Source organism: Camponotus floridanus, unplaced genomic scaffold, assembly GCF_003227725.1.
Source record: "Camponotus floridanus strain SB8 unplaced genomic scaffold, Cflo_v7.5 scaffold2, whole genome shotgun sequence".
NCBI classification, from domain to species: Eukaryota; Metazoa; Arthropoda; class Insecta; order Hymenoptera; family Formicidae; genus Camponotus; species Camponotus floridanus.
In genome coordinates, this window is record NW_020229325.1 from 5,442,744 (window position 1) to 5,457,620 (window position 14,877).

Below are 14,877 nucleotides of genomic sequence, written 5' to 3' on the forward strand. Positions count from 1 at the left end.
TTTAAAATATATTATAAATTTATATATCCGTCTTTCTTTATATATTCAATGTCTTAAGAAAATATAAATTGGATATGCGATATTCTTTATTATAATTTGTAGTGATAAAAATGAAAATATTGTACAAGTGAAAAATATAATATATATAATATATGCGAAAGTTATTTAGTTTTTTCAGTATATTTGCAAATCTAGCACTTGAAACTTAAGTTTCTATATTTTTTTTCGTATGAGTGAAAAGCATTAGACAGTGCATATAATAAAAAAATTTATTTTAGAAATTGCATCAACAAATCTTTAAAAATTTTTTAAATATTCTCTTTATTTGGAATTTTAAAAATATCCAGGAACATCAGAAACTTTTTTACAAAATTTGAGTAGACACTCTGTATCTAATTTTAAAAGGATTTTTGCTTTAACAAATATTTCAATTTAGATCTAGTTAAGCTGTTCAATTAATGTGACAGTCGGTCAAATCTTTTAATCAAGAAAAAAATCAATTTATCAATTATCCGCGTTTTTATCGTAAAAAGAATACATACGGAAATATCTGTGTCATAATTTTGTCTAGCTACACTGAGAAGAAAAAGCTGTTAACTTGACTAAACCGTTTAATTAAACTATTATTTTTTTAATTGAAATATTTAAATATTTAAGTTGAATAGATGTCACGTTAGATTTAATATGTATTATTTAATTTAAATAGTTAAATATTTTAATGAAAAAAATAATAATTTAGCTAAATGGTTTAGTCAAGTCAACTTTTTTCTCAGTGTATATATTACGTTTTCTCAGTGTATATATTACGTTTTATGAGATGGCCAATGTTAGTTAATCGCAACTACTTCTCCCGATAAAGTGGAGAAGCCGAAGAAAAGACGGGTGCTGCGAACGCTATCTCGTCCTTCGAGATCATAATTGAATTTCGTTTCACTGCCTCCCGGTATATGTGGCACAAATGCGTAGTAATTTATGCTTCGTCCGTTGTCCTACTCGCTAAAACATTAAACAGATATGTGTCGTGAGTCGGACACATCTCAGTTGCAAGGAAGTCTCAGCTGGATTCACATTCACACCCACATGATCCACTGTGGTCTAGGAACTCTAGCTTAATTAACAGCGAGTTACGTTACAGTACTTGTATATTCCATTAATTATCCTTCACAGTTGCTTTTTGAAGAGTTATTATTAATATTTACATAATTATAAATTATTTATCATTTTTTTACAAATTCGTATTTTAACCTTTGTATATATTTTTTTATAAATTCCTCTATACCTTATATCAATGGTATTTTCATGCAATACAACAGAACATGATATAATTAGATTCCTAAATAGATTTTGCTGTAACAATTTAAAGAAAGACAGATTTATAATTATCTTGGAAAATATTAAAATACCTTTGCCGATGAATACAATTTCGACAAAAATTTTAGTAACGATAAAAACTTTAACTTTAATTTTAGTAACGATACAAATTTTAAAAATAACTTAAAAAAGTGTAATCACTTTTTTGACAGTCATATGATTTGAGAAAGCAAATGTCAACAATTAATGAACTGGCTAATTTCTACTTAATCGCTAATTAGTCTCGAGCGAATCTTCTTTTCTCGTACACCCCCTCAACGTTTCGACCTTGCCGTTATTTTCGTTATCGATATTATGACGTCGTTATCATTTGCGTGGCGCGCGACTGGAGTCTGCGAAGGCTGCGGAGCGGAAGTGATAACGTCAGAAGCATTCGATCGTTCGCAACAACTGTCAGCGGTGGCTATCGATAAACCGACATAGAAGCATGAATGTCAACAAGTCGGGCGGACATACCGGAAGCATCTATCGCTTTTACGTTTGATCGCCTTCCGCATTCGATTCGCCGAGGGGGAGAAGGAAGCACGCCTCGAGATAAGATTAATTCGCGGAGATTGCGGATTTTTTCATCGATCTCTCGAAGAATGTCGAAATAGTGTACTTTCCATATCTTTCACTCTCGTTTAAGTTCGATCTGACTGTCCACTTTAATGACGTTTTAAATCCGCGCTTCATTATCGAGATATTTATCGAAGATTCACGCGAAGCTCTAATCTTTATTAAGGAAGATTCTTCCTCTCTCAGTGGATAAAGATTCATCGATTATTCCTGGCGTGTTAATTTCTTGCCTGACAGACTTCATACAAAGGGGAAGATTATACTGTCGTGAGAAAATCATCTTCCTTGGGCTTTACTTAACGGATCAGGACATTGCTATTCCTCTCCCCCTTCAAAAAGAACAAGTATTTCGAAAATATAAATATAAATTAGATAATAACAAGTCGATTAACACGATCAGCTGATGTATATTTTAAAAAAAACAGGATATCATTTCTTTCGAAAATCTCAACGAAGTATCACAGATGTTCGCGTTACTTGGGAAAGATCCCAACTTGATAATCCTATCGACGTGTATATCAATACTTTGAAACTAGAACAATCAACGTCACTTTGTATCGAACCTAGATGGGAGAAACTACAATGTATTTCGAGAAAGCAGTCTTTTTTTCTTTATCCCTTAAACTTCACAAAATGATTAATTGTATCAAGTTGAAAATATATACGCATACTTTCCATAATTTTGTCAAAGTTAAATTTTTTAAATATTTTTGACATATTTTTGAAACGATATTTTAAAATGATTTATAAATTTCGTTAATTCTGATTTATTTTTTTGTCAGGCTTTCGCAATTGATCATTTCATTAAAGATAGATTTTTTGTAATCAATTTTTTTGCGCGAAGAAATTTTCGCGAAATATTAATTTCCGATATTGAATTCAACGCAAAAACATCGTTTCTCTTATTATCCATATTTGTCCAATATTGGTTCCAATTATTCGATAAATTTTGTCAACATTTGCTCAAAAGCCGCGAATCCAATCACTAATTGGAGCCTAACATTCGATCCTAGCACGTATAGCCTCGATGCCGATGGGTCAATTGACCGAGCAATTAATTAATTGATACACACCACCGAACTTCTGCTTTATGTGTGTGCAACATTTGGTACATTGTTAGCAATATGTCGATTGCCACATTCTAGTATAATAAACCTTTGTATATTTGATCCGTGCGATATACTTATATCGCAATTTAAATTAGATTCATTACGAATGATCATAATGCATAATAAATAATGTATAAATTAGATTTATTACGAATGATCATAATGTATAATATATAAGATTAAGAATTTATAATTTTGAATATTTCGAACGATAATCGCGTGCCCAAACTTAAAGTACAAGACAGTTAAAACTAAAGTCTAAATTTAAAGTTTAGACAGGCAATAAAACTCTTACTCAGGCAATAATACTCTGAAGTGAAAATAATAATAAAAATAAATTCAAGGATTGTAAAAATAATCTGAAATATCGAATATTATTCGACTGATAACTTTAAGGAAAATTCTTACCAACATTTTTCTCTTACAGGAATAAGTTTATAGAAAATTTTCGTCCACCGGAAAATGCGTTAGACTGAATTCTGCTTTCAAGCCTCATCGACTTTTTACCATGACATTAGATTCAAGAGCCACTTAGGTACACTCGACAACAAGTTACAGGCGAACTGTCATGGAGTACAGAAATACTTTTCCGTGGATTCCTTTAACGACAATGGACTTTTAGTAAATAGACTCTACCTCTTACAATTTTTATTCGAATGTCTCAAAATTTTGTTGCGGAAAAATCTAAAGATTAAACTATTAAAAACTATTAAAAATTTAATTACAGCAAATTTAGATTATTTTTATGTAACTTATTTCTTTGTAATTTAAAATCTTTCTCGTTTTTTTAAATTGACATTTGATTTTTACTCTTTATTTCTCTCGTTCCAATGTCCGTCTATAAAATCATAAAAGTGAACATTTTTAGCAGGCAGGATTTTATATTCATGACCTAATATATTTTAAAAATATTTTATACAGTTGCAATTATTAACTGATTTCTATATGGGAGCTTACAAGGCGTGAACGAATAACATGGAATTCGAATAAAATGGTCCAACTTTTCCAAAAACAAAAAAAAAAAAGAGTAATCATGTCACTCGTGACTGAACGGAAGTTTAACGATGCAATCGAATGCAATCCAAAAAAGCATCTATCACGCCTGCGATCCATCCGCGCAAAAGTGCCCCGAAAGTGATTAGCCACTTTGATCGTCGGCGCGTTCGCGCTGACGATTGCAGGCTCGCATTATTTTGTAGCAGTCGCCATTGAGAGAGGTATTTTTTACGGTGCGATCATCCCCTTCCCCCCTTCCGTACCACGCGCGCCGCACCTTTATGTCGCGGCTGAATGGACAGGACGAGCAACGACTGCCGTCTCTTCTATGAGATAATAGGCCCGAGAGGCCGTGTCCGTGCCATTCAGGCCCCGGATCCCGACGACCGGATTGAATCAGGATTGAGAGAGCGAGACCGAGAAGCGAGAGGCGAGGGCGGACATCGTCGTGGCCCGCAGTCATGCTCACCATACACAACGAGTGAGTACATCGTTTCCGGAAACATCCGCATAGTCGCCTCGGGGGAAAAGCGGGAGAAGCGGGGTTGACGATCGGACATCCCTTGTAACTTGAAAGGCGGTTTACGCGGCTCGATGACCCGAAAGCAACTCGGTCCTATATTCTTCACGGTACCGACGACGTTCTCGTAATCGAGGGGCTCGATCCTTTCGACGTGATTCAGTTTTGTACCCACTAAAGATTTATTAAGTACGCTTTTAAGAGATTGTGCGATAGCGAGAGCAAAGAAACGATCGTATCCCGCCTTCTCCCGATCTGATCTCTGACCGACATCGCATCAGATGTCGGTCAGAGATGCCTCGTCTTCGACCGCCGAGCTTCGTCGCTACTTTTTGGCAGACCCAGAGCTTCTCGTCGGCTTCTTCCGGGCTTGCTAATGGCTGCGCATTAAATCGCTGCGAATCGAGGGTGAATATGTGAGTATGTATTTCGGTACATCTGCATCATGCATGTTGCAACGAATCGCGTGAAACGAATGTGTGTCGCCTCGATGACACGAACGCTACATGCTTTTAATGCTATTGTACATGATATAAAACTTAATTTTTGTCCACTCTTCTTGTCCGACAAAAAAAGGGAGAAAGAGAATTTTTGCAGTCAATTTTTCAAGTTCTAAACTTAATTAGAAATAAAAAAAGAATTTCGCTACAGAAAAAAAGTACCAACGAATAATGAGGTCTTATTCGTCATTTAATTGGAAATAAATTTCAATTAAAGTTTGTAATTTAAAAGTTGACTGCAAGGATATTTAATGTAGAAAAAATTGGTATTTAGTTGGGCATTAATTAAAAAAATGATCCTCATCTTTAACTCATCAGATGAAGGATTTTCTAGGGACATCTTATATATCATCATAGCTTTATCGTCGTGGCTTTTTATATCGCAAACGACTTAAACTTGCGTGAACTTCAACTTATGTTTTACAACTGCAATCGGAGTACAAATTATATGCTATTAATCCACACGTATTATACGCAGGTACATTGCTCGCAATCTCCTTCTCCTCGTATACAAAGTAAACAACAATAACAACAACGCGAGATAATTAATTTTCGCAGCGAAGGGTTAAACAGGATTTTCCGATAAAGCAACGTTCGCCGATAACGTGAATAATCCCACGTGCAGAAGGGCTTAATTAATCCAACCTGTTTACGAGAGTCTCTCCCTCTCTCTCTTTCTCTTTCTCTCTGTCCCTTCGGAAATACAAACGAACTCGAGATCCTCGCCGTGCTTTACAACACGGGAAAGAGGGGTATATAGGGAGTATTTCAGTTTCCTGACGCGACGAAGCCGTTAATCCACGCGGTCATTCAATAACGAAAAGCAGCTTTCGAGCAGCTTCTAGATGATTTGCATCGTTCGACAGCATTGCAGGTCGCGAATCGTCGTTGCGTGTTGATGAAGCTTGACATGCGAAAGAGATTGCCGGCTAACAAGATGGCTCGATCATCACGATATTTGTGGGACTCGCACGAATCATAAATAGAAATTGCTTTGATTTTAAGAAAAAATACAACAATCAAATATATGTGTCTAATATTCGTTAATTGAGTATCATTATATTTATAGTATATGTTGAGTATAAATAAAATGTGTATGTTGTGTATGTGTGTGTATTATGTATATTATATCTTTCTAATAAAAATATAAAAGGGATTTTTTGTGTAAATACACACAGTAAAAAATTGTGCGTCCATATGTTTAAAATTTTCTTGTATTATCACGTTTTGATTAGTACTTTAATGTAAAATTAACATACAACTTATATGTTATTATTTTTATAACGTTTTCATGTGTTACATTTATGTCAACTTCATAACTTAACACTTTGTATATGTCTCTTAGAAATGGAATATTATTTTGAGTATTTTTAACATAATCACATTTTAAACAATCTACATATCTAAAGTCAATTTAACATTCTAAGAAAAGTTAAAGTGAATCTTCAAAAATAATCTTGAACTTTGACATACAAAATAATCAAATTTATTAAAATCAAATGTTTCTATTGCAAATAATTTAAGTTATAATAAAATAATTGTTATTATATATTAGTGTCTTACAACAATTCTTATGAGTTATTGTAACTATTTTTTCATGTAATTTTTAATTAATTTGTATATGTTACTTTTACATTACACTTAAAGTCACAATAACAAAAATAAATGTAAAGTATTGTGTCAATTATTTAACATTTTTAGTTTGTCAATAAGTAACATGTGACGAATGAGTTACTTTAATTTAAAATTTAGAATGGACTTTCTGGGATATGTGAAAAATGTTAAAATTAACATTTTACTTTTTCCTGTGTATTCACATTTAAATATTCTCGAAATTGCTTATATTACATATTTATTTTATTATCTTTGCGCATGTTTTAGATGTTACCTTTAGATTTTGTGCCGACTGCAATAAATGCACTTTAATTCTTCGCATATTGTATTATTTTGATGTGCATGTTCAAGTAGAGGAAAAAGAGAACGAGATTATTATTCAATAATTAAATTTTAGTCATTTAAATCCATTCGTAATAAACATGCCTTTTGATTGAATCAAAAATATGTAACAGGAACATATAATCAAACAAACCAAAGAAATACCCGCTTTGTAATAGTATCGGATTCCTCCGCTGCATTCTTGTCAGTATCGAACTTAATTCTCATCGATCATATGACATTTGCCCCACATTATCATGCACTTATGCGATACTTTGAAAATTAGCACATTCTCATACAATTAATTTACGATTTTCCTGAAATACAATCACGCGAGATGAATGCGATTTCTCATTTTCTCGAATCCTCGCATTCTAAAATACCAAGCCTGTCGACGAATTTAATAGGGCTAAAATTCTTTGGAATCTCAGAATTCATAAGACAGATTATTTTAGAAAATGACGATAAAATTGAAGGGCCGCAAATCCATCAATAATTTCTCCGAACATTTTAATGCGCTCTCATTTCGCAAATCTTCAGATTTCTGGTTGCTCGAATCATTAGCGATACAAGAATGATCTTTGTCGAGGATATTTTCACGATGTTTCAAGGATGGCCAATGATTGATACTCGAGAACACGTTTATCGTAGAATGCAAGTTCTCATAGACACAATGTCCAGCATGTGCGCATTTATATGTTTGCCTTCGATATTCCTCAATGGTTCTCAAAGTTTCTCGGACATTGTTGGTTCATCTCTTTCGCAAATTCTCTCTTGCAATCCCAGTTATCATAAGTTATTTAAAAAGAAAATAGATAAATTCTTGTTCAATGATAGGAATGTTTCAGACCTAAACTATTAAAAATAATCTTTTAAATAGTTTTACCTAGTATATATATTTGAAACTTTATTTTTTTGTAAAGATGTGTAAAAAGTCTAAAAATATATAAAATATTTAAAAACGGAGTAATTAAGATTATTAAGTAAATATTAATTTTAACAGTAATTTTTTTATATGAAATAATATTTAAAAAATTTCCAAACTTGTATTTGAATATTTCAAATATTACTGCTTGTATTATTTAAATATTATGTAATAAAAATATCATTTTAATTCATTTGTTCAAAAAATGTATCTTATTTCAAATTGCAAAAATAATTCCAATATGATTTAATAATAAAATTTCAACAAAAGCAAACTCTAAGAACTCAAACCGTATGGAAGAAATAAATTTAGTAAAAGTTTATATAAAAATAGTATTTAAATACTTTATTGTCTATAGAATAAAAGATTTCGACAGATTATTTAAAATATTTAACAAGAAATAAACTGAAATATTTTATAAAAAATTTTAATGTAAGATTATTTTTTTATATTAATTATTCCTATGAACTTATAAAAGAGAAATATTTTTATAAACAACTTATATAACATAAACATAATTATAAACAAATAAAAATTCTATTTTCAATTTTATTTCATAACGTTGTCTAATAATTTGTTCATAAACTATTATAATAAATATTATTTCCAGATTCTCTTGAGAAAATATATCGAAATTTACGAGATATCAACGTGCATTTCAGATTTTCGGCAAAGATTAAATTAATTCGATAAATCGATACGAGAGTTATTAGATTTCGATGCAAGGTTGGCATTGTTGGTAACGCGAGAGGATAGACAAAGACACGCTCCGTTGCAATTAACTGCAAGGTGGCCGTTCTCCCTCTTGCCCTTACCAGAACAGGCAACACGCCATTAGATTATGCATCGACGTTGTGTAGTGCAGTTTATTACCGTGTTACTACGCGCGAAAGCAAAGGGTAGAACGGAGATGCACATTGTGTGCATCGCGTTACAACCCTCGATAACCAGACTGGTTACCAAGAAGCCAATTCCCTTACATTTTCGAAAGACGGTTATCCAAAGATATATGATGTTTTGGATTGTTAATTGAGCGCGAAAAATAAAAACAAAGAAAGGATTTCTTATTGAACATTTAAAAAATTTAAAAAATTTTTCTTTCGTAAAATTAAAAAACATTAAACGTTTAAAGAAATGTACAAATATCTTAGAGCTAGTAGAAATGAGTTTGTTTATTTTAAAGGTGTGATAAAATTCAAAAACACACAAAAGTATCTAAAATCCAAAAATCACATCTCTCTCGCAACACGTGAACATTCGGAAAATTAAATATTTAAAAAAATCCAGATCAAAATAGTTGAAAATTTTGAATTAAGATAAAAATATGAAAATAAAGAAACAAAATATAAAATATAAAATTAAAAATAGAATTGTTTGAAATTAAAAAGATTTATAAAATCATAAAAGAATCTATAATAGAAAATTTTGAATTAAAACAAAAATATAAAATTAGAAAAAAATATGTAAAATTAAAAGTAAAATTTTTTTCGAATCTTCAAAAGTTGTCTGAAGCTCAAAAGACATATAAAAACCGTAAAAGATATACGTAGTTTATCGATTACTTTCTTAGACGCATTGGATGGTGGTTTTTTCCACTTCAATATGAAATTAATACCACTGCGTCAATTTCGCCTCCATTTTATAACGATGAGAGTTTTCCTGCCGTTGACAAGCGAGAAAAAATATATCGACGGATTATTAATTTTTTCCTTCCTGATGGGTAAGGCTCGTGTTACAATCAGACACTATTCAGAGAGACGACATTGCTCTCGGCAGCTTTCAACTTTGCCACCTTCGGGACGACATCAAAAGATTCGCAACGAAGTCAGAAACTCGTTCGTCGCGATCGCTTAACCCTTTCTCTCTTCCTGTACCTCTCGTGAATTCTAAAACTAACGAGGCGAGAGAAAAAGAGATGAAACAGATCGCAGTAGCAAAGTCTTTTTATTTTACCTCTGGGAATTTTCCTCGCGCTGTGAATTCCAGTTCTCGTTGCGTTTACGAGCTATTTCGATTTAACGGTAGAATAAATCGTGGCAAAATGAAATTGATCCACTTTAACGTGTAATGTCATTTATCCGTTAAAAATATTTCGTCGAAATCGATATATGGAAATAAGTAACGAAACTCCTCTCTTTCCGTTTGTGAATTTCAAAGCGGATTTTCGGAGAAATTTAATTCGAGGCATTTTCACTAATATGACCTGATTTTTAGTAAGACAAATTTTTCCTCATTTTCTTTAATCAACGACACTGATGTCAGATGTTGCTGTACTTGCTTTATTTTTCCTTGGAACTCAGTAACGCAGAAGAAAACAAAGTAAAGAGAAGTGAGAAGAAAAGAAAGCGAAATAGTCGAGTTTTTCTAGATTTTAATAGAATAATAATTGCGTGATTATTTAAAAAAAATAAAATGGGGAAAAGAAGGATAGGATGCATTTCCGCTCTCTGTTATCGAACTTAAATTGCAAGTTCGCAATTGCACAGCTTTGAACGGAAAAGCTTCCTTTTTCGCGACGTAGCGTGATTGTGAGGCATCTCCATCGCGTACTTGCATCGCGTTTAATTACAGAGATCTACCGGCGGGCTTGTTATCCGTTGGCTTGTCATTATTATCGCGATTGCGAAAGCTCGGACGTACGCGATGACGTATCGTCCCAACAAGTCGGAAATAAAAGCACGATCCTCATCGCGAACAATTCCACCGCGAAACAATCGAGCTAATAATGGATTTTTAATCGAATTTCCTCCTTGGCTTTTGAACTTCAATCATACGATCATTACGTACATGTATCCGGATTGTTGAATCGTCCTATATTTTTGCTCTGTTAAATCTACGTTAAATTCTCTTAAATTTTAAATGTTTCTTCTCTCCCTTGATTCCTAGATTGATCTGATTTCGGATTCGACTCTTAGCGTTTTTCACATTTTGGGATCTTTTGTGTGTGTGTGTATGTGTTACATGTATATTCTGAAATTTTGAGACCTTAAAAATTTTCAAGGATACTAGACAGAGTCCTTTTTTTATTCTTATAATACAATCTTATATTTTAAAGTTTATTTAACAATCACTTAAGAAGATTTTAAGAATTTTTCATAGTAATAAAAAATAATTACACATTCTGCTGCAAAGTATTGCTTCTCTTTTTTTACTCTACACTATCATTATTACGTTTATATTATTTATGTATTTATTACGTTTATATTATTTATGTATTTTGTACTTATATTATTTATGTATTTTCCGTGATGCATTATTTCCATCCGCAATATGTATATTTTTTGCCTGCATTTTTCATTTGCATCTCTGAATAAATAACGGATTCTCTATTTTATTCAGTTTTGAATCACATTTTATGAGATGTCTCGCGTACAAAATATTCAGCATGCGTCATACGCAATAATTTCCCATAAATTCGGGAAGAGAGATAAATTTTCGACTGAACAATTTAATTTCCACGGCGTTCTCTTCAGCATGTCACCACGCAACGGTTCGTGCGTGACGGAAGTGAGCTCCGTGAGAAGTCTGTCGTCGGACGATGTTTCGGGGACCAAGGTGAATCGGAAGAAGTCGTGCTGGGCCCGCGCGACCAATCCGGCCCATCGTCGCGGTCGGCGGATCCAGTTGCTGCAGATGCTGGTGTTGCCCTTCATCCCGATCCTTGCTCTGATCGTGCAAACCGCCAACACTCTTCACGACATCCTGATCTATCGTCAAGAGGTGTCCGACATAGAGTCTCAGGTAAGCAGAAAGATCTAGTACCTCTGATTTTTTAATTAATAGACTTTCGAAACAAAATCATTTTTTCTCGATTCCGTATCATTTATTCTAAAGTAAAGAGACATTTTATAAAATATTCCGATTTAAAACTTTCGAGAGTAAAAAAAGACTAAATTCCGAAACTATTTGTAATTCAGTTCCGACACAATTTTCTCTTTACAGAGTGGAAATAATATTGTTTCATAAAATTCCGATTCAACTTTGAGAGAGAAAATGGTAAATACATTTTTGTGAAATATTTTTTTTCGGCAGAGCTATTTATGAACATATTTAAATTTTTATTCAACAGCACTATATATTTTACATCATTAATATTTCTGGATCAAATCTTAGTAAACAAAGCGCTTATTAAAACTTTTTCAATCAACATTTTGTTTTGCTTTAATTTATATTTTATTTTGAAATAATTTTACTTAATAATATTATTCAAAAATTTGTTCCTTATTTATTAATTAATTTATTATTATTTATTAATTAATTAATTTGTTTATTTACATTTTTTTTATCACTTTTATTTTCTTATTAGATATGTATATATTTTATATTATAAGTCATAGAATTAATCACACCATTTTTATTTTTAATTAAATTAAGTTAAATTTAAATTGAAATTTAAATTTAAATTTAAATTTAAATTTAAATTTAAATTTGAAAATTTTAATTTCAATTTAAATTTTCTTAGTAGCTGTTAAATAATATAATTTATATTTATATATATTTGTATACCAAGAAAAAGTTACTAGAAAATTAAACATTCTCTTCAATTAAATACTCTCTTCAAAGATTCCATATATTAAGATAATTTACACAATAATTTCGACGCGCGTTCTATAGCTAACTGAGTTTCACCGAGAAACTCCAATTTTATGTACTATTATTTCTCGACATTATCTAAAGTAAAGGACGAATAGCTACACGTGCGCATGCATTGCCTACCTTGATAATTATGTAAAGAACGCAATTAGGCTGGGTTGATATAATTCACCGGTGATCGATCGGTAATGGGGGTTCGTTTAAAAGTAACAAGAGAGGATGAACAAATATACTACACCTGGTATTTTTTACGTTCTCTGAATAATTTCGTGCTATAATTAAGATGTTTCTATGATCTTCGCAATTAATTGCTTTAATTTTCTCATTTTCCAATTGCATTTATTTTTAAAAGGACTTGTCGCTTATATATATATTAAATTCCATAATGTAATAATATTTTCAATTGTTTAAAATTATCTCTATATACTTTTTGAGAAAGTATATGTGTCGTATTTTCAGAAATTTCAATTTCATAAATTGATCTTTTATTTCCATGATCTGGAAATTTATATTAAATATCACTCCGCGATATTCTCTGCTAAAAATATTCGAATATACGATAAAATGTTTTATCACGTGAAACACAAAACAGAAATATCTGAAGATATTTGACAAGATCGAACAATGGTTAATTTTTCTCTTAAATAATCAGATGAAAATGATGAAAATATAAGTCATTGGCTCACGATATAAGTAAAAAATAATGTTTAAATCGCCTTTCGAGGCTTTAAGACTAAGGAGAGAGCAAACTCGCGAGATCATTGATCATTGATTCGCAATTTCTCGATCGAGCGATAGCGATAATATGATCGACGTACCTATGCATATGTGTCACGTTTCTATCACGAATATACGGTGACTATGGTAGCGACCGATTTCGTTCTCTGCAGACCAAGGGCTATTGTCAATGAAAACGTCGAGTGGTCGTTGAAAATCGCGCGGAGAGCGAGATTCGATTTCCGATCGGCGCAGCGGCAAAAGAAATTACGTTACAGCCGTTCTCTCGCGCGCGACAAGCCGGCTATTTTTATTTTATTCTCTCACGCACGTTCGGATTATCGACTCGCGCGTACACATGCCACATTGTCGCCCTTTTGCTACTTCGTGGCGAGGTGAGCGCGTGCAGGGGAGGATGAAATAAAATAAGATGAGAACGATCGGAGAGGAGAGGGACAGTGACGTAATTGATGTTTAGCCTACCCTCGCGTGAGGAATCTAATCTTAGCAGAATATCAAGTATATCTTGGGGTTATTCTTAATTATTTTATCCCTCACTTTTTTATTTAAATTCAAAAATTTCGTATTAAAATTATCATTATTTCATAGAATAAATTCCATCTTTCAAAATCTTTATAGATAATATAGATAATAAATTATATAGATAATAAATATTTTTACACATAGATAACTATAATTTAATATCAAATTATTATAATATATGTATAAATAAATTAAGATTTTTTTTTAATTACATATCAAATTGAGGTTTAAGAAATCCGTGCAATAAGTGATTTTTGATCGAGCATGTGTGAATTTTAATTAAACTGTAAATATAAATATTATTTTTGTGTCGCGTGTTATTCTATCTCGTGTCGTCGTAAAAAGGAAATTTCCACGCTCTGCCTAATCGCCAATTTACAAAGGTATTAAACGCGACCCTCGTAGGAATAAAGGGTAGATCAATCGAAATTCATCGCAGCGGGATGTTAACTGCACGGTCTACGATCTCGAGTTACTTGTTTGACGAGCGTTGAAAGAATGGACGTCATGTCGTATGTTTGCGATCGTCCTCGCGCACTTGTAGACCGACGAGTGTTTCGCACACGTCCATGCACTCTGCACTCCGACACACCCTCTATAATTTAACACACTGCGAGGAGCTCCTGGGAATTTCTCTTTGAAATGAATTTTAAAAACTTCTCTACTCGTTTTTTTTATACACGTCAGATTTTGTAATATCAAACTTTGTCATCAAGTTAATAATTAAAATTTAACGTTCTATAAATTATATTTATGATAGATGTGCTCTAAATGCTCACATATAATAAAAATATGAAGCTATTATATAAATAAAATTATATAAATATGAAGAATTTACAAAAAATAATTGATATTGAAAAGTTATGGTGTCGAGATTTTATTAAATCGATTATATGTATGTAGAATTAAAGGGTTATGCCTAATCAGCAGACTGAAAAAAGTATTATGTTTGGAAATTTTTTTTTGAAAATGTAATAATTTTTTTTTACAAATAAATTTTATTCGAAAGTACAAACATTAAGGATGTTATTATATTAAAAAAAAATAAAATATTAAAAAATATAAAAGTTATAACTATTAAAAATATAAAATAACTATTAAAAATATAAA

General features: G+C 31.9%; 1 protein-coding gene across 10 annotated transcripts in view; it reads left to right on the top strand.

Moving 5' to 3' along the window:
* The window catches only part of LOC105258860 (receptor-type guanylate cyclase daf-11), a 37,498-nt gene that overhangs the window by 2,976 nt on the left and 19,645 nt on the right, over nt 1-14,877 (top strand). For 5 of the 10 annotated variants that reach the window (XM_025408224.1, XM_025408232.1, XM_025408223.1 and 2 more), the window contains one exon: nt 11,388-11,655. In XM_025408224.1, coding sequence (XP_025264009.1) covers nt 11,388-11,655 — 268 coding nt within the window. The other 5 variants (XM_025408228.1, XM_025408227.1, XM_025408229.1 and 2 more) reach the window with 3 other exon arrangements.